Source organism: Oncorhynchus kisutch, linkage group LG2 (genome assembly GCF_002021735.2).
Source record: "Oncorhynchus kisutch isolate 150728-3 linkage group LG2, Okis_V2, whole genome shotgun sequence".
Taxonomy (NCBI): Eukaryota; Metazoa; Chordata; class Actinopteri; order Salmoniformes; family Salmonidae; genus Oncorhynchus; species Oncorhynchus kisutch.
The window spans coordinates 51,706,532-51,727,413 of NC_034175.2; the positions used below are offsets into that span (position 1 = coordinate 51,706,532).

A 20,882-nucleotide genomic window follows, 5' to 3' on the forward strand; every position below is an offset into this window, starting at 1 on the left:
CGTTTGATGGTTTTTGCGACTGCATTTGAAGAAACTTTCAAAGTTCTTAAAATTTTCCCTATTGCCTGACCTTCATGTTTTAAAGTAATGATGGACTGTCGTTTCTCTTTGCTTATTTGAGCTGTTCTTGTCATAATATGTACTCAATCTATTACCAAATAGGGCTATCTTCTGTATACCACTCCTACCTTGTCACAACACAACTGATCTCAACCGCAACTGTCTCAAACACATTAATAAGGAAAGAAATTCCATTTTGGGTGACTACCTCATGAAGCTGGTTGAGAGAATGCCAACAGTGTGTTCAGCTGTCATCAAGTCGAAGGGTGGCTATTTGAAGAATCTCAAATATAAAATGTATTTTGATTTGTTTAACACTTTTTTGGTTACGACATGATACCATATGTGTTATTTCATAGTTTTGATGTCTTCACTATTATTCTACAATGTAGAAAATAGTAAAAATAAATTAAAACCCTTGAATGAGTAGGTGTTCTAAAACTTTTGACCGGTAGTGTAAATATAAAATGTACTGTATACATGATCTAATCTGGGTTTTTGTAACATTGTTGCAATATTATATCTCTAGCAAAGACTCCAGGATGTATTTCTTTCAAGCACATATTTAGGTTTAATATTGAGTAAGGAAATATTACTATTTTACCATTTACTATTACTACTACTGTATATGTGTTCCAATTTCATTTGACTGTTTGTACTGTTTTGCTGTTCTTCTTTGGTTTTACCATTTACTGTTAGTACTATATGCATTCCAAGTTTGATTTACTGTTTGTACTGTGCTAATGCTTATATTTCCTTGGTTTTACCATTTAGTATATGCATTCCAATTTTATTTGACTGTTTTACTGTTTGTTTTTAAAATTATATTGATATAATTGTTTTATGTTTATATGTGCAGTGCAGCTATCCAGTGAAAAATTTTGATTAATGTGTTTCTAAATGCACTGATGTTTGTAAAAATTATTATTTGTTAAAATAACTCCAAAGCACTCGGTATCATAACCATAAATAAAGTAAATACTCCAATCATGTTTCCTGAATAAAAATTACATTTACTTATTTGTTCTGTATTAAATGCCAAGATTAGGGTGTGTTACAGTAATCATATAATCAGTAAGGTGACCATCACTGCCATAAAAAGGTGTAAAGTTCAAGCAGGCTAGAACTATAATAATATATTGATGCAATATCTCTGCTACAATAAAATACAAATAGCTTAATGGTATGACAGATTCTCCAGACAGAACTTCCACCTGTTAGTCTTACTCCCATATCAACCCTCACATACTGTATTTTGTATTTGCCTCAGGTTTGGTCGATTTTGGGGTTTGTTCATGTACTATGGCCTTTCTACATTTGATATTACAGACTGTATTTTCAACAATGCAAGAAGACACATTGATGCAGTGACTATAATTAAAGATCCAGCTTATGGTGACGAGAGTATTTAAAAAAAAAAAAAATGTTTTCAGTGTCTAAATTGCCGTTCAGTTAGGTTACAGCCACTGAGCCACATAATGTTATTTGTAGTGAATGACTGTCCCATCTCATTGAATGAAGTGGGTCAAATCTGACTCACATTTCCCAAACTAGCCTACTGATCAAATGTGTGCATTGATTAATTATTTCAATAATTTGCAGATATCACATTGCGGTCATGTTTGTTCAGAGCAATATTGTATTTTTACCTTTATTTAACTAGGCAAGTCAGTTAAGAACAAATTCTTATTTTCAATGACGGCCTAGGAACAGTGGGTGAACTGCCTGTCCAGGGGCAGAATGACAGATTTGTACCTTGTCAGCTCGGGGTTTGAACTCGCAACTTCCCATGCTCTAACCACTAGGCTACCCTGCCGCCCCATATATAATGGGGTGTCCTTTTTTCTTTGAATAAGGAAGCACTTCCTAAGTCTGGCACATGATGGCACATTGAGCAAAATAGAAGATTACTTTATTGTCCAATTAATTGTAAATAAGGTCCAACCGAAATTCCCCTTTAGAACCAGGGATTTTGTGTGCGTGTTTAAAACTACAGTGACAGGAAAAGTACCAATAACACACCAACATAATGCAACACATTTTCACATGTTTAGTTCTTTGTTCAAGTTCATAGCTCTATATCTTAACAATTTAATTCCTGTTGCGTCCTCTATACTGATGTATACAGCTCTGCCTCACCATCTATGTGTGTCAGCAACATGCAAGGAATCAACCACAGACTAAGCCAGGGGGGGGGGGGGTAAAGGTAGGTTACATCCCACAAAATCTCCATTGAACATGCCTCTTAGTCCAGGACTAGGCTGGAAAAAAATCTGTTTGGGAAATCTGTTTGAACTGATGAGGATCTCTTCCACCCATGTCCACAATATACAATGCTCTCTATCTTGACGACCTACCACTGGGGGACCTCTCAGAGAAGATAGCTCTCCTTTACAATGTAACTCCCCAGCAGATCAGCCACATCTACAGACAAGGACCTACTGGGATCCACATGCTGGTCTCTGATGAGGTGAGAAAGTATGGAAGCAGAGTTGTATTGTTTTTATTTATTTATGAGACCATTTCTAAAAACAAACACATCTGAAGACATGTACAGAGTTCATATGAACATTTGCTTAGAACCTCAGATTGGGCTGTTACAGGTCCCTCTCCTTGGACCTTCTCTTCCAATGCATTTTGAGGAGGAGGACACAAGGTATCAAGAACATTTGGGAAAATGCCATGGAGAAGTACTAGGGGTTGTGGTCATGGGTAGTGGGTTTCTATCAGTGAGTAGTGATGAGGGTGAGGAACAGTGAGGAGTGCTAGCTAGGGTTTGAGGTCGTCATGTTGTTAGGTTATCTCCTCCAGAGGCTCTGGGTTGGTTGTTTGTCCCCCTGTGCCCTGGGCTGGCTTAGGTTAGTGGGGCCTCAGGCTGCCCCCTGGTAAACAGTGTATGATCGCTGGATGATTCTTTTTAAGTCTATTGCATGTAATGGAGTCACCAATGACAAGGGTTTTCAATTTGTCAGAGCTTATGGTGGGAGGTTTTGGCGGCTCAGACCCCGTAACAGGTGGAGGAGAGACCTGAGAAGGCTCGGCCTCAGACTCCAAATCGTAGCTTAATGGGGAGAACCGGTTGAAAGTTTCTGTAGGCTGAATGAGCGACACTGGTTGAGCATGCCAACAGCATTTCTTTCCAGAAGCCTTGAGAAAATTGCCCGGCTGCGGGGACTGCGCAGGGACATTTGAACTACTATCTGTACTTACTGGTGGCACAAATGCTGTTTCATCCTTTCCTACACTTAATTTTCCCATGCCTAACAATTGCATCTGAAGCTATCCTCACCATAAGGCGATAGTTCTCCTGTAAATTATGAGTACAGCGAATGCAATTAGATGGCATAGTGTTAATGTTAAATCTTTTTCATAGTGTTAATGTTAAATCTTTTTCATAGTGTTAATGTTAAAGCTTTTTCATAGTGTTAATGTTAAAGCTTTTTTGGCATAGTGTTTATGTTAAAGCTTTTTTGGCATAGTGTTAAAGCTTTTTCAGCTGGTGGAGGTCCTGTAGAACCATGTCCAGATAAAGCGTCTGGGGTGAAAAAGGTTGAGGAAAAAATTAAGACGTTGGTAATAGTGTTAAATGCAGATTTTGATTAAACAGTTATTAAAAGTAAATTTGTCAGGTAGTCAAGTAACAACAAGGAGCACCTGGGACAAAACATCTCAAAAAAGTTTTTCTTATAGCAAGGCATCCTAAGTTGTTGGCCTGAAGTGAGAGTGTGGACGGAAAGAAGGTCCGCGATGATGGCCTGAGCCAAGGGAGTTCCTCTGTATGTAGGCTATCCTTACACCAATCTCTCCCTAACATGGTCTCAGCTTACCCAGCATGCCTGTAGCTGGTTAGGATCCTGGGGCCAGTTCAAGTAGATCCTGCTGGTGGCTGTCAGTTACCAGCCTGGCCAGCCTCAAGGCCAGACTTGACAACATGATATGGCATCTCTCTCTCGAGCGCTTTTCCTGTGAAGTACTACGTTCACTTTTGTAGCACAACACAAACGTTGTGGTGAAAGTATGTTGTACATTAATAAATAACAAAAGCATCAGGAACATATTTTGATCAATGTATGACAAAATATATGTTTAGTGTTATCATTAATAAGCTATTTGTATTTTATTGTAAAAGAGTTATTGCATCAATATATTATAGTTCTCGCATGCTTGAACTGCACACCTTTTTATGGCAATTGTTGATAATGGGGCACCTCACCCTACCACATCTAAAATAAGGGACACCCTAGGAGACAAATGATCACTTTAACACACTACACCATATACACACCATATTATTTAAAATACCCCTTTTTCTCCCCAATTGGTAGTTAGTCTTTAAAAAAATTATATATATATACAGTATATATTATTTTTATATTTCTTTTTTTTAATGTTTATTGGACATAAAGAAATACAAAATACAAATTAAACAGATACATCCTTCTACCCCATATACTTATTGAACCACCTCCCTCCCTTTAACAACAAAAGCAGCATAAATACAAAAATAAAATACATTTACGATTGGAAATATATAAATATGCACACATGTACACATACACAAAAATAAAAAATATCACATGTTATTGTTTAACTTCGGTCAAACGTTTCAGGTAGCCTTCCACAATCTTCCCATAATAAGTTTGGTGAATTTTGGCCCATTCCTCCTGACAGAGCTGGTGTAACGGAGTCAGGTTTGTAGGCCTCCTTTCTCGCACACGCTTTTTCAGATCTGCCCACACATTTTCTATGGGAATGAGGTCAGGGCTTTGTGATGGCCACTCCAATACCTTGACTTTGTTGTCCTTAAGCCTTTTCGCCACAACTTTGGAAGTATGCTTGGGGTCATTGTCCATTTGGAAGACCCATTTGCGACCAAGCTTTAACTTCCTGACTGATGTCTTGAGATGTTGCTTCAATATATCCACCAAATTTTCCTGCCTCATGATGCCATCTATTTTGTGAAAGTGCGCTAGCCCCTCCTGCAGCAAAGCACCCCCACAACATGATGCTGCCACCCCCGTGCTTCACAATTGGGATGGTGTTTTTCGGCTTGCAATCCTCCTCCTTTTCCCTCCAAACATAACAATGGTCATTATGGCCAAACAGTTCTATTTTTGTTTCATCAGACCAGAGGACATTTCTCCAAAAAGTATGATCTTTGTCCCCATGTGCAGTTGCAAACCGTAGTCTGCCTTTTTTATGGCGGTATTAGAGCAGTGGCTTCTTCCGTGCTGAGCGGCCTTTCAGGATATGTCGATATAGGACTTGTACCTGTTTCCTCCAGCATCTTCACAAGGTCCTTTGCTGTTGTTTTGGGATTGATTCGCAGCAAAGTACGTTCATCTCTAGGAGACAGAACGTGTATCTGTTGCAGGAATTAAATTCCTCTGTTTTAATACCCAATTAAAATCAAACACTCTGTCAATTCATAAGGATTTGTATGTCCCTTATTTGTATAAAATGGACAGAGCCCAGTCTTAAAGTCAACCAGCAGCTTTTATTCACGAGAGTACTGCTCATTACACATTTTACCACAGGTTATAAACTGAAAATGACATCATTAGTTTCAGTACTAGCCCATGTCATCTCCTCTCTAGTACAATGGCTGTATGGTTCTCACATGTCTCTCCCTATTAAGATAATATATGACTGAGCCAAGGTCAGTTTGTGTAGATAAGCCTTCTAGCCAGACTGGCTATAAGTTCATTCATTTCTACCATGGTACAGACAGTCATTGTTCTAATTCTTGATTATATTTACACACATTATATTCAGTACTAAGATTAAAAAGAAAATTCATACATATACAGTAACATAATAGTATTCTGATTAGTCAGTCCTGATTGAAATGTATACATAATTAGTCATCATTGATAAAAAGTTCCCTTAACAGTATCCTTCCTGAGCGGTATGATGGATGCGTGGTCCCATGGTGTTCATACTTGCGCACTATTGTTTGTACAGATGAATGTGGTATCTTCAGGTGTTAGGAAATTGCTTCCAAGGATGAACCAGACTTGTGGTGGAGGTCTACAATTTTTTCTGAGGTCTTGGCTGATTCCTTTTGATTTTCCCATGATGTCAAGCAAAGAGGCACTGAGTGTGAAGGTAGGCCTTGAAATACATCCACAAGTACACCTCCAATTGACTCAAATGATGTCAATTAGCCTATCAGAAGCTTCTAAAGCCATGACATAATTTTCTGGAATTTTCCAAGCTGGTTAAAGGCACAGTCAACTTAGTGTATGTAAACTTCTGACCCACTGGAATTGTGATACAGTAAATTATAAGTGAAATAATCTGTCTGTAAACAATTGCTGGAAAAATTACTTGTGTCATGCACAAGTAAAAAACATTTTTAATTGTGCAATTTTTTGTTGTTATCCTAACCGACTTGCCAAACCTATACTTTGTTAACAAGAAATTTGTGAAGTGGTTGAAAAACGAGTTTTAATGACTCTAACCTAAGTGTATGTAAACCTCCGACTTCAACTGTATATAATACTAGATCATCTGCATACAGTGACACTTTGTGCTTTTCACCAGCTCGGTGGATTCCAGTGAATGATGGTGATAAATTTAAGGCCAAGGAATGTGGTTCTATCGCAAGAGCAAAAAGGATCGGGGACATAGGGCACCCTTGATGGGTCCCTCTGGAGAGGGGTCAGTATTTTGAATGTTGCAAGTTTGTGTGTACACTAGCCGTAGGAGCAGAATAGAGCAGACGTATCCATGAGATGAAATTGGACCCAAAACCAAATCTTCTCAAAATCTTAAATAAATAATCACACTCCACCCGGTCGAAAGCCTTCTCCGCATCAAGAGAACCAACTTTTTGGGGGTCTGGGGAGATAGGAGACAGTATCATTTTCAAAAGCCGTCGTACATTGGAAAACAGTTGTCACCCTTTAATTAAACCCGTTTGATCATCAGATATGAGAACGTGAAGGCAGGGTTCCAACTGACATGCTGGAACCTTAGCTAATAATTTAACATCAGCGTTCAAAAGTGAAATGGGCCGATATCCACCACATTCCGCCGGATCTTTATCTTTCTTAAGTATATGAGATGGAGGCTTGGGTTAGCGTCGGGGGGAGAGAGCCCTGTGATAACGAGTCGGTGAACATAGACGCCTCACAAGTCCTCAACTGGCAGCTTCATTAAATAGTACCCGCAAAACACCCGTCTTAATGTCAAGTGAAGAGGCGACTCCGGGATGCTGGCCTTCTAGGCAGAGTTGCAAAGAAAAATACATATCTCAGACTGGCCAATAAAAATAAAATATTAAAATGGGCAAAAGAACACAGACACTGGAAAGAGGAACTCTGCCTAGAAGGCCAGCATCCCGGAGTCGCCTCTTCACTGTTGACGTTGGGACTGGTGTTTTGCGGGTACTATTTAATGAAGCTGCCATTTGAGGACTTGTGAGACGTCTGTTGCTCAAACTAGACATTAATGTACTTGTCCTCTTGCTCAGTTGTGCACCTGAGCCTCCCACTCCTCTTTATATTCTGTTAGAGACCGTTTGCGCTGTTCTGTGAAGGGAGTAGTACACAGCGTTGTACGAGATCTTCAGTTTCTTGGCAATTTCCCGCATGGAATAGCATTCATTTCTCAGAACAAGAATAGACTGACAAGTTTCAGAACAAAGGTCTTTGTTTCTGGTACTTTTGAGCCTGTAATCGAACCCACAAATGCTGATGCTTCAGATACTCAATTAGTCTAAAGAAGGCCAGTTTTATTGCTGCTTTAATGAGAACAACAGTTTTCAGCGGTGCTAACATAATTGCAAAAGTGTTTTCTAATGATCAATTAGCCTTTTAAAATGGTAAACTTGGATTAGCTAATACAACGTGCCATTGGAACACAGGAGTGATGGTTGCTGATAATGGGCCTCTACGCCTATGTAGATATTCCATAACAAATCTGCCATTTCCAGCTACAATAGTCATTTACAACATTAACAATGTCTACACTGTATTTCTGATCAATTTGATGTTATTTTAATGTACAAAAAAATGATAGTGTATGTCTGACTGCATATTAATTGGGCTCTTCTTCAATCGATGTCAAAAGCCAGTGGGCCCTTCATTGAGAAACCAATGAAAAATGATACTTTTGATCCCTGCTCTTTTCCACAGAGTTGACTTTTGTACATTGCACTGACTTCTATCTTTAAGCCTGCGTTCCTGGTATCTGCCAGAATGAATTTCCTTTGTACCTCTCCTTTCACTCTGTAAAGGAGCTCCTTGACTCTCTCATGCTTCCATATTTTGCCATTTGTCCAAAGTGAATCAAAGTCTTCTTCTGGTCTTACACACCACATGATTTCCCGAAGGCGAACTAGGCAAGCATAGCCCGGCTTCTTCCCCAAGAAGAAATGGACAACAGGCAACTTTCCATTGAAAACAGATTTCATCTCGTTCCAGTATGATGTCCTCATCTGTGACACATAGCTTCCCAACTTCTGAGATGCCTCTGGTTGTGGCATGAGGATATGTTGTGGCCACAGCAGAGCTACAGCAATGAAGTGCAATGCTAAACTTTCACCATATGGGATTTGACCTTTAAGAACCTGGCAAAGAAGATCAATGAGGATCTGATACGGGCGAAGGTGTTGAGATTCAGGTTTGACACAGCTTAGCACAACATTGGCATAGATGAAATTGACCATTTCTCTAACGCTCCTTTCAGGATCTTTACTCAGAATTAAGTCATACTGCAGGACTATCTTTTGCATCGTGTCACCTGAGGTATCGTTGGAGAGGCAATCCAGAATCCCTGAATGAGTATCAGTTTTTCTACTCTCCAAAAATTGCCTTGCCTTGTGAATTTGGATGCCAATTTTCAGGTTCTTGTTTTTCATTAATTCTGTGGAATCTGTCTTGCAAAAGAGGTCACTGTATCTTTGAAAGCACTGGAAGAGCTCCTGTCGAGTTCTTTCCTCTCGACTGTCTTTCAGGGTGAACCTGGGACCCAAGTTGACATAAAAGCTGTCAAGAAAATCAAAGTGCCTCTTCATGTAATATTTAAGGTTGTACAGAAGATCTTCAAATTCACTGAGAATGTAGTAATATGAGGCATGTTTGTTACATCTGGAATCATTCCTCGCAACATCTTGGATTGTAATTTTGCCAGACAGAACTTCACTCAGAATGTCATGACGGACATTGCCTGAAGAAAACACTGGACATTTTTCCAGTATTTTGATGATGATGACTGCAACCTGAATTTCTCCAAGGCACCCTGCAGTGTTGAAAGGGCTGTTGTCTCTCTTGTTTTGTACTCTCAGAGTAGCCTCCTTCTTTGCAATTTCCTGTGTATCCCTGAAGGCCTCTGTTGCTGACTGGGCCATTCTAAGATAGCCTTTGAGCCTTTCAGGTTTTATGGAATCTTCTTTGTCACTTTGTATTTCACTCTTTAGCTCATGCTTGATCACTTGTGCAGATGTGTCAGAAATGTAGGAGTTATCTCTGGAAAGATCTTTTGCAATCTTTGCCCAGTCCTTTGCCTCCCTGAAATCCCTTTTCTTCAGGTATTGGTATCTGGCAAAAAGCTGAGAGATGACAGCATCTTTTTCAAAGCGCTTGGCTGCATTGAATAGAACATTTTCTTCAACACCTGGTGTCTCCTTTGCAATATCCTGGATGAGAGGTGAAAATTGAGAATCTTCACCCTTGACTGAGTGATGTCTTTTCACTAACATGGTGTGAACATCCTTCATGAGTTTATCTTTGCCCTGTATGCACTCATAAAGCTTGTCTGTGGTGAGCAGTAGATCAGTGATCTCAGCTTTGGTTACACTGTATGTGGTTGTAAGCTCCTTCAAACAGTGCATGGCCATGCTTGAGTGGATCATTCTCACTGCCTCGAATACAACCTTAGTCTCCTCTGTGTAGCAGGTCACTAGAGTGGAAAACTTCCCAAATCCAGCCTTAACATCAGAGGACCCACTATGTGGCTTGGTCTGGAGGCCAAGAAACTCTTCACAGAGAGAGACTGAGAGTGTTGCACCCTTGCAGTAGACATTCAACAAGACCAGAACAGCAATGAGTTGTGCATGTTTGTGATTTATGTTGAAGCTCTTTAGGGTGTTGCGAGCCACACCCTGTATATACTCGGGTGAAAAGTTCTTCTTCATGATCATGAAAGCATAGAATGTGTCTGCATTCTTGTAGGTCTTCTCAATCTCCTCCAGTTTTTTCTCGAACTGCCTCTGCTCCATTTCAGAGAGGTTATTGCCAATGAACACAGTGTCTTCAGTTGATTCAGTCTTCTCCCAAGACTCAGCCCTCATGCAATTGAGTAGAATGACCTGCGGGGACCTAGATCCAATGTCCTTCTTGACACATTCCTTCTCAATAAGCTGCTGCAAATCATATGCGTCATCCATCTCCTCAAAGTCATCTAGCATGAGCAACACAGGAATCCGGGGAGATTGCTTTGTTGTCTCATACATCAGTAGCTTGACCACCTGCTCGGCAACAACAACATGATCCGCAGTTCTGTCCCTCAGAACAGCACAACGGAACTTGTCTTTCAGTGCCCATAATATATGCATGGCTAGTGTAGTTCCACCACATCCTGGGACATGCAAAAGTTTGAAGGACACACAAGCTTTTCTCAAAGAGCTCAAAGCTGGTAGGACAGTGTTCATGATGAAGTCAAACTTGTCCCGTTTGATGAATGGCATGGATCCTGGCTGCTCAGAGAAATAGAAGTTCCACCATAACACCTTTCCTCCTTTGTAGAACTTCTCCTGTATGATGGCCTTGTCTTCATTTCCTCCTTCACACTGATTCACACACAGAACATTCAGGATGTCTAGGCTGCCCTCTTCTTTCTTTTTTAACATCACTTTGCTGCCTCCTCCACAGGGTAGGAAACGGCTGGATTTCCGGTTGTCTGACCACAGGCTGAGGACGGTGCCGTTAACTTCAGCAAAACTGAGCTCATAGATTGATCTTGCTTTAATGTCTAATCCATAGCGGGATTCAATCAGGTCCCTCCAGCAGGTGAATGCTTCTTCATTTTCACAGATGCAAAGTATTTGCTCTGTTCCTCTGAGCTCCTGCCAGAATGTGCTGAAGGTCTCAAGCAGAGGGTCCATTTTCTCACTCACAGTAGACAGCAATATAAAAATAACCAGGAATCTCTTGTGTGGTAGCACATCTTTCCGACACAGAAATGAAATCACATTTCGTACAGACGCTCCTTTCTGTATTAACCAGTCATCTACATCTGAGGGTCTCTCTCTTTCGATACCCCCATTGCAGAGGATCCAGCTGGTGTTTCGAGTCAGTTTTAGCTTGCTAGCAATGTCCTCGACAGCCTCTGTGATTTTATATTGTACTGGCAAGTGGATATTTATTGTACTCTGCTCTTCAAAGTGCTTCATCAAACCATGTTTTGCCGACTCAGGGTCAAAGTCCAAAACAGCAGTTGGGTTTAGTTCAGGAATAAATCCCAGGGATTCCAATTGAACTAAATGTGATTTGTTTGTCACTATCAAATACCGCTCGAAGTGGGACTTGTCTAAGGATTGGGATCCACCTGTTATCATTTCACTTAGTCTGGAGCCCTGGACACTACTTTTAACCACACTAAGGCGATTTACCTCCGCTTGTTTTCTTAGCAGTGACAGCTGTGGCACATCGTCGAGAAACCTATTGTATTCTTCCTTTGGCTTGGCAAAAGTGGTTAGTGCAAGGAGATCCCTGCTGCTGCTGTGATCACGAATGAAGAAGAGCTTTTTCTCCTCTTTCTCTGTTTCTTTGCATTTGGACTTCCTCTTTGATTTCCTTGTATCCAAGCGGAAAACGTGATAGAAATTCTCTTGACAGATCACAAAGTCTGGCACGATGTCCACTTCTATCACATACTTCTCTGAGGATGTCATATCAGGATTGAGAACCTCAACAAATCGAGGTGGTTTGATGCACATCTTGGCTGTCTGGATATGTCTATACTCAAAATGACCCTTAATGGCTTGTGGCAGAGCATTGACGTATGCCTCTTTATCCGGGACGCTAACTCCCAAAACTTGCCCATGAACAAAGTCTGGCTTGTCACCAACTCCAAAATGTATGGTGCCATTAGTGCGGCTATTCATGCAGGCTGCTGCAAAACGAATAACCTCATCAGTGAACTTTTTCATTTTGCTCTCCACAGCTGCCTCTGACATATGGATGTATCCTTTATATTCATGACAGGGTTCGATATAGTCTGATGCACCGGATTCTGTTACATCAAGAACGCTGTTCGCCTTGTATCTGCAGGCATCATGGTGTCGATGAAAAGGGTACGGCTTGCACGGTCTCCCAGACTGATTTGTTGTTGGGCTACTCAACTGCTCTTTCTTAAATTTCAAATGTTCATCCCTCTTGTGAATGATCAACTTTGCAGGCCCCAGTGTGACACCCACCTCTAGTAAATCAGATTTTTCTAAAAGTAAAAGACTGGGCCCATTAATGTTCTGCTGAAGCAAGATATCCGCAAATTCACCATCCACACAAGCCTTGTTGAGAGCCCATTGTGTCACGTGATGTTTATTCCAATCCTTAATCTCATCTGGCAGGTCAGTTGGTTTGCCTTCCTCTTCATTCTGAAAATAAATAGGCTGATTTGATTGAAATTCATAAGCCGTAAAGGTGTTAACAATAAAATCATTCACAATTGAGCAGGTTTACTCAACATTTGTTGGTGTTTTAGCGCATATTCATCTCTACCCACAAGCCAAATATGTGATGTGTATACTACTACTGCAAAGAGTGTGCAAAGCTGTCATCAAGGCAAAGGGTTGCTATTTGAAGAATCTCCAATATAAAACATTTTGATTCGTTTAACACTTTTCTGGTTACTACATGATTCCATTCGTGTTATTTCATAGTTGTGATGTCTTCAATATTATTCTACAATGTAGAAAATAGTACAAATAAATACAAATCCTTGAATGACTAGGTGTTCTAAAACGTTTTACCGGTAGTGTGTATATATAGAGTTGAATCAGGAAGTTTACATACACTTTAGCCAAATACATTTAAACTTAGTTTTTCACAATTCCTGACATTTAATCCTAGTAAAAATTCCCCGTCTTAGGTCAGTTAGGATCACCACTTTATTTTAAGAATGTGAAATGTCAGAATAATAGTAGAGAGAATGATTTATTTCAGCTTTTATTTCTTTCATCACATTCCCAGTGCGTCAGAAGTTTACATACACTCAATTAGTATTTGGGTAGCACTGCCTTTAAATTGTTAAACTTGGGTCAAACGTTTCAGGTAGCCTTCCACAAGCTTCCCACAATAAGTTGGGTGAATTTTGGCCCATTCCTCCTGACAAAGCTGGTGTAACGGAGTCATGTTTGTAGGCCTCCTTGCTCGCACACGCTTTTTCAGTTCTGCCTACACATTTTCTATAGGATTGAGGCCAGGGCTTTGTGATGGCCACTCCAATACCTTGACTTTGTTGTCCTTAAGCCTTTTCGCCACAACTTTGGAAGTATGCTTGGGGTCATTGTCCATTTGGAAGACCCATTTGCGATCAAGCTTTAACTGATGTCTTGAGATGTTGCTTCAATATATCCACCAAATTTTCCTGCCTCATGATGCCATCTATTTTGTGAAGTGCACCAGTCCCTCCTGCAGCAAAGCAACCCCACAACATGATGCTGCCCCCCCCCCCCGTGCTTCACGTTTGGGATGCTGTTCTTCGGCTTGCAAGCCTTCCCCCTCCTTTTCCTCCAAAAATAACGATGGTCATTATGGCTTAACAGTTCTATTTTTGTTTCATCAGACCAGAGGACATTTCTCCAAAAAGTATGATCTTTGTCCCCATGTGCAGTTGCAAACCGTAGTCTGGCTTTTTTATGGTGGTTTTGGAACAGTGGCTTCTTCCTTGCTGAGCAGCTTTTCAGGATGTTTCGATATAGGACTCGTTTTACTGTGGATATAGATACTCATGTACCTGTTTCTTCCAGCATCTTCACAAGGTCCTTTGCTGTTGTTCTGGGATTGAATTGCACTTCTCACACCAAAGTACGTTCATCTCTAAGAGACAGAACGCGTCTCCTTCCTGAGCGTCATACCGTCATATGAGCGGTATGACGGCTGCGTGGTCCTATGGTGTTCATACTTGCGTACTATTGTTTGTATAGATGAACGTGGTACCTTCGGGTGTTTGGAAATTGCTCCCAAGGATGAACCAGACTTGTGGAGGACTACCATTTCTCTTCTGAGGTCTTGGATGATCTCTTTTGATTTTCCCATGATGGCAAGCAAAGAGGCACTGAGATTGAAGGTAGGCCTTGAAATACCTCCACAGGTACACCTCCAATTGACTCAAATGATGTCAATTAGTCTATCAGAAGCTTCTAAAGCCATGACATAATTTTCTGGAATTTTCCAAGCTGGTTAAAGGCACAGTCAACTTAGTGTATGTAAACTTCTGACCCACTGGAATTGTGATACAATAAATTATAAGTGAAATAATCTGTCTGTAAACAATTGTTGGAAAAATTACTTGTGTCATGCACAAAGTAGATGTCCTAACCGACTTGCCAAACCTATACCTTGTTAACAAGACAATTGTGGAGTGGTTGAAAAACGAGCTTATTGACTCCAACCTAAGTGTATGTAAACTTCCGACTTCAACTGTATATATTTTATTTGAGAGATATATGTATATACACACATACACTCAGCAAAAAAAGAAACGTCCCTTTTTCCAGGACCCTGTCTTTCAAAGATACTTCGTACAAATCCAAATAACTTCACAGATCTTCATTGTAAAGGGTTTAAACACTGTTTCCCATGCTTGCTTAATGAACCATCAACAATTAATGAACATGCACCTGTGGAACGGTCGTTAAGACACTAACAGCTTACAGACGGTAGGCAATTAAGGTCAGTTCTGAAAATTTAGGACACTAAAGAGGCCTTTCTACTGACTCTGAAAAACACCAAAGGAAAGATGCCCAGGGTCCCTGCTCATCTGCATGAACGTGCCTTAGGCATGCTGCAAGGAGGCATGAGGACGGCAGGTGTGACCAGGGCAATAAATTGCAATATCCATACTGTGAGACGCCTAAGACAGCGCTATAGGGAGACAGGACGGACAGCTGATCGTCCTCACAGTGGCAGACCACGTGTAACAACACCTGCACAGGATCGGTACATCCGAACATCACCTGTGGGAAATGTACAGGATGGCAACAACAACTGGCTGAGTTACACCAGGAACGCACAATCCCTCCATCAGTGCTCAAACTGTCCGCAGTAGGCTGAGAGAGGCTGGAGTGAGGGCTTGTAGGCTTGTTCTAAGGCAGGTCCTCACCAGACATCACCGGCAACAACAGCGCCTATGGGCACAAACCCACCGTCGCTGGACCAGACAGGACTGGCAAAAAGTGCTCTTCACTGACGAATCACGGTTTTGTCTCACCAGGGGTAATGGTCGGAATCGCGTTCATCGTCGAAGGAATGAACGTTACACCGAGGCCTGTACTCTGGAGCAGGATCGATTTGAAGGTGGAAGGTCCGTCATGGTCTGGGGCGGTGTGTCACAGCATCATCGGACTGAGCTTGTTGTCATTGCAGGCAATCTCAACGCTGTGCGTTACAGGGAAGACATCCTCCTCCCTCATGTGCTACCCTTCCTGCAGACTCATCCTGACATGACCCTCCAGCATGACAATGCCACCAGTCATACTGCTCGTTCTGTGTGTGATTTCCTGTAAAACAGGAATGTCAGTGTTCTGCCATGGCCCGGATCTCAATCCCATTGAGCACGTCTGGGACCTGTTGGATCGGAGGGTGAGGTCTAGGGCCATTCCCGCAGAAATGTTCGGGAACTTGCAGGTGTCTTGGTGGAAGAACTTGCAAATCTGGTGCAGTCCATGAGGGGAAGATGCACTGCAGTACTTAATGCAGCTGGTGGCCACACTAGATACTGACTGTTACTTTTGATTTTGAACCCCCCCTTTGTTCAGGGACACATTATTCAATTTCTGTTCGTCACATGTCTGTGGAACTTTTTCAGTTTATGCCTCAGTTGTTGAATCTTGTTATGTTCATACAAATATTTACACATGTTAATTAAGTATGCTGAAAATAAACGCAGTTGAAAGTGAGAGGAGTTTTTTGCTGATATATATGTATATATACACACACACACACACACACACACACACACACACACACACACACACACACACACACACTTACGTTCAAAAGTTTAGGGTCACTTAGAAATGTCCTTGTTTTCAAAAGAAAAGCAAAATAAAGCAGATGCCTCACAAGTCCTCAACTGGCAGCTTCATTAAATAGTACCTGCAAAACACCAGTCTCAATTTTAACAGTGAAGAGGCGACTCCGAGATGCTGGACTTCTTGGCAGAGTTGCAAAGAAAAAGCCATATCTCAGACTGGCCAATAAAAAGAAAAGATTAAGATGGGCAAAAGAACACAGACACTGGACAGAGGAACTCTGCCTAGAAGGCCAGCATCCCGGAGTCGCCTCTTCACTGTTGACGTTGAGACTGGTGTTTTGCAGGTACTATTTAATGAAGCTACCAGTTGAGGTATTGTGAGGCATCTGTTTCTCAAACTAGACTCTCTAATGTACTTGTCCTCTTGCTCAGTTGTGCACCGGGGACTCCCACTCCTCTTTCTATTCTGGTTAAAGCCAGTTTGCGCTATTCTGTGAAGGGAGTAGTTCACAGCGTTGTAATAGATCTTCAGTTTCTTTGCAATTTCTCGGACACAATAGCCTTCATTTCTCAGAACAAGAATAGACTGACGAGTTTCAGAAGAAAGTCCTTTGTTTCTGGCCATTTTGAGCCTGTAATCGAACCCACAAATGCTCATTCTCCAGATACTCAACTAGTCTAAAGAAGGCCAATTTTATTGCTGCTTTAATCAGACGAACAGTTTTCAACTGTGCTAACATAATTGCAAAAGTGTTTTCTAATGATCAATTAGCCTTTTAAAATGATAAACTTGGATTAGCTAACACAACGTGCCATTGGAACACAGGAGTGATGGTTGCTGATAATGGGCCTCTGTACGCCTATGTAGATAATCCATAAAAAAATCTGCCGTTTCCAGCTACAATAGTCATTTACAACATTAAACATTTCTACACTGTATTTCTGATCCATTTGATGTGATTTTAATGGACAAAAAATGTGCCTTGCTTTCAAAAACAAGGACATTTCTAATTGACCCCAAACTTTTGAACAGTAGTGTATATATACAGTACCAGTCCAAAGTTTGTACACCTACTCATTCAAGGTTTTTTCTTTATTTTGTTACTATTTTCTAGAATAATAGTGATGACATCAAAACTATGAAATAACACATATGGAATCATGTAGTAAACAGAAAAGTGTTAAACTGGTACAGTGAATATTATTCTTATTTTTGTTATGAATTAGATGATAAATACCTCCATTTGGACTTGTTCAGCCTTACTGAAATCCTTTGGATCCTTGTCTGTGAACTGGTTTCTCAGTCAAACTGATGGAAAAATTGAAAAATAGTTTAGTACATGAAATGCAATATAATCAGTCACCCATTGAATAAGCCAGAGAGAAATACCATGAAACAAAAAACGTGATTTACCACTTTGTTTTCTGTTTTCACCATTTCCGCATAAATGCTGTGCTGCTGTGTAGCTGCAACATGCTGTAAACATAAAACCAGGAAGGGTAGATTATATTATTGTGAAACTGTAAGGATACCACCACAAACATTCTAACCAAGGCGTGGCGCACTCGCTGATCCAATCGTTTTAATGCCCCTCATTACAGACACAATCAGTTTCAATTAATATATTAAATCATGAAGTGAAACAAAAGTGAAATGAAGCAATTCAGTTTGGATTCAGTCTCTGAATGCCTACTATAGCAGCCACTCTGTATAAGGCAAGATGTGGTTGTGAAAATCAGGTTGGTTCAGGAGAGAATAGACAAAACCGCAAATGTACGTCTGATTTAAAAAATGCATTACTTTTACCATGTCATTTCTAAGTACCAAGTAAATACCATGTAACAGAAATACAATCTTAACTGCTGTTCAGTAGTCATTTCAATTAAGATTAATTGATTCTTAAAAAATATAATTTAGGCCCATGTAAACAAACTGCCTTCTTGTTCAAATGTGTGTAAACATGTTGATCTCATGGGCTGTCCGTCATTGCAACCATACCAGCTCGCTCTATCAATTTGAGAGTGGTTACATTTCTCCAGACCCATTTCTCACTTTTATAGCAAGTGTGGCAGGGCTGCATCTTGGCTGAAACACGAACTAAGAGTGTTGAGAATTGAATTATTTAACTAAGAGTGTTGAGGCTTTAAATGTTTAAAAAGTAGTGTAGGCCACCACTTTTCTTATAGTTTAGGCTTTATATGTTAGGCTTCTCAAGTTTAATATGCATCATGTCATTGATTTTCATAATGTACGAAAATCGGTTCAAATAGGCGTTTTAATGGCATTAACTCTAGAAATGTATGTAATATCCGGATAATGTATAGCCTAACTGCGAGAGGTGTTCGATACTTCACACTGAATATATTTTATAATGTAAAACGTTGTCTATGTAGCCTTTAACATTACGTAAAACTGCAAACTTACCTTTCATTATTATAGCTTTCCTGACAGCAACATGAAATAGTTTTCCGGTCTCACTGGTAAGCAGAAACCACGGTCGGTGTGGAAATTGTTCGATTAGGTCGAAAGAGAATAAACCTAAGAATCCGGAAGATGGGGACCGTTGTCTGTTGGCAATTTGGCAAGCTTTCGACTTCGCTGAAATATGGTGTAAATAATAGCAAGTCTTTCCAAACCAATTAAATTGAACACTAGTATAGAAATATTACAGATTTTCAAAGACTTGGTTGAAATAGGTATTTTAAACGAGTATGTGTTATACTGAAAAAATGGCATGCGGAGGTGAGCTTTAGCTGTCCGTCTCTTCTGGAAAAATTGTATTCCCTTCCTTCGACTTCCTCAATTCGGCGCGTTTCAGTTGAAACGAAACTTAATTTGAGGTGTATCTTACTAGTAAAAGTGGCTTCCCCAATCTCCTCATCTTCTGTGCTACATCTGTTCTACTGACATGAAAATAATGGATATGCACTGTTGATGTAGTGCTGTATTGAGTTTTATCCCCTGTTCTCTACACAAATTATATGAAAATCCAGACTAGGGATCTACTTTGCAAACATACAGTAACAGTCAAATGTTTGGACACACCTACTCATTCAAAGGTTTTTCTTTATTTGGACTATTTTCTACATTGCAGAATAATAGTAAAGACATCACAACTAAGAAATAACATGGAATCATGTAGTAACCAAAAACGTCTATGGAAAGGGCCTCCCGAGTGGCACAGTGGTCTAAAGCTGTGCCACTAGAGAACCTGGTTCGAATCCAGTTCTCTGTTGCAGCCATCCACGACTGGGAGACCCATGTGGGGGTGCACTATTGGCCCAGCATCACCCGGGTTAGGGCAGGGTTTGGCTGGCAGGGATGTTCCTGTCCCATCGCACACTAGTGACTCCAGTGGTGGGCCGGGGGACAGATTCTTCAAATAGCCACCCTTTGCCTTGATGACAGCTTTGCACACTCAGCATTCTCTCAACCAGCTTCACCTTGAATGCTTTTCCAACAGTCTTGAAGTTCCCACATATGCTGAGCATTTGTTGGCTGCTTTTCCTTCACTCTGCAGTCCAACTCATCCCAAACCATCTCAATTCGGTTGAAGTCAGGTGATTGTGGCGGCCAGGCAATCTGATGCAGCACTCCATCACTCTCCTTCTTGGTCAAATAGCCCTTACACAGCCTCGAGGTGTGTTGGGCCATTGTTCTGTTAAAAAACAAATGATAATCCCACTAAGCGCAAACCAGATGGGATGGCGTATTGCTGCAGAATGCTGTGGTAGCCATGTTGGTTAAGTGTGCCTTGAATTCTAAATAAATCACTGACAATGTCACCATTACCCCCACACCATTACACCACCTCCTCCATGCTTTACGGTTGGAACCGTACATGCGGAGATCATCCGTTCACCACTCTGCGTCTCACAAAGACACCGCGGTTGGAACCAAAAATCGCAAATTTGGACTCATCAGACCAAAGAACAGATTTCCACCGGTCTAATGTCCATTGCTCGTGTTTCTTTGACCAAGCAAGTCTCTTCTTCTTATTGGTGTCCTTTAGAAGAGGTTTCCTTGCAGCAATTTGACTATGAAGGCCTGGTTCACGTAGTCTCTTCTGAACAGTTGATGTTGAGATGTGTCTGTCACTTGAACTCTGTGAAGCATTTATTTGGGCTGCAATTTCTGAGGCTGGTAACTCTAATGAACTTATCCTATGTAGCAGAGGTAACTCTGGGTCTTCTTTCCCTGTGGCGGTCCTCATGAGGGCCAGTTTTATCATAGCGTTTGATGGTTTTTGTGACTGTACTTGAAGAAACTTTAAAAGTTCTTGAAATGTTCCATATTGACTGACCTTCATCACTTAAAGTAATGATGGACTGTCATTTCTATTTGCTAATTTGAGCTGTTCTTGCCATCATATGCACTTGGTCTTTTACCAAATAGGGACATCTTCTGTATACTACCCCTACCTTGTCACAACACAACTGGTTGGCTCAAAGAAATTCCACAACCTTTAACAAGGAACACCTGTTAATTATATAAGATGGCGCCAAAGAACATGGCTGATGTTTTACATTCTCCCATCCAATTGTGCAATTTTGTTATTTTTTTGCATATTTTCTTCTTCTTGAACTGCACTGTTGTTAAGGGCTTGTAAGTAAGC

General features: G+C 40.7%; 1 protein-coding gene across 1 annotated transcript; it reads right to left on the reverse strand.

Annotated features, from left to right (window-relative positions):
• Positions 1-5,537: 5,537 nt before the first annotated feature.
• Positions 5,538-19,055, reverse strand: LOC109868152 (sterile alpha motif domain-containing protein 9-like). Its single transcript, XM_020457608.2, has 4 exons — positions 18,692-19,055; positions 17,681-17,743; positions 17,505-17,575; positions 5,538-12,664 (listed from the first exon to the last, which is right to left on the reverse strand). Exons 3-4 carry the CDS (start codon positions 17,508-17,510, stop codon positions 8,120-8,122), a joined length of 4,551 nt encoding a protein of 1,516 aa, XP_020313197.2. The 5' UTR covers positions 17,511-17,575; positions 17,681-17,743; positions 18,692-19,055; the 3' UTR covers positions 5,538-8,119.
• Positions 19,056-20,882: the final 1,827 nt, after the last annotated feature.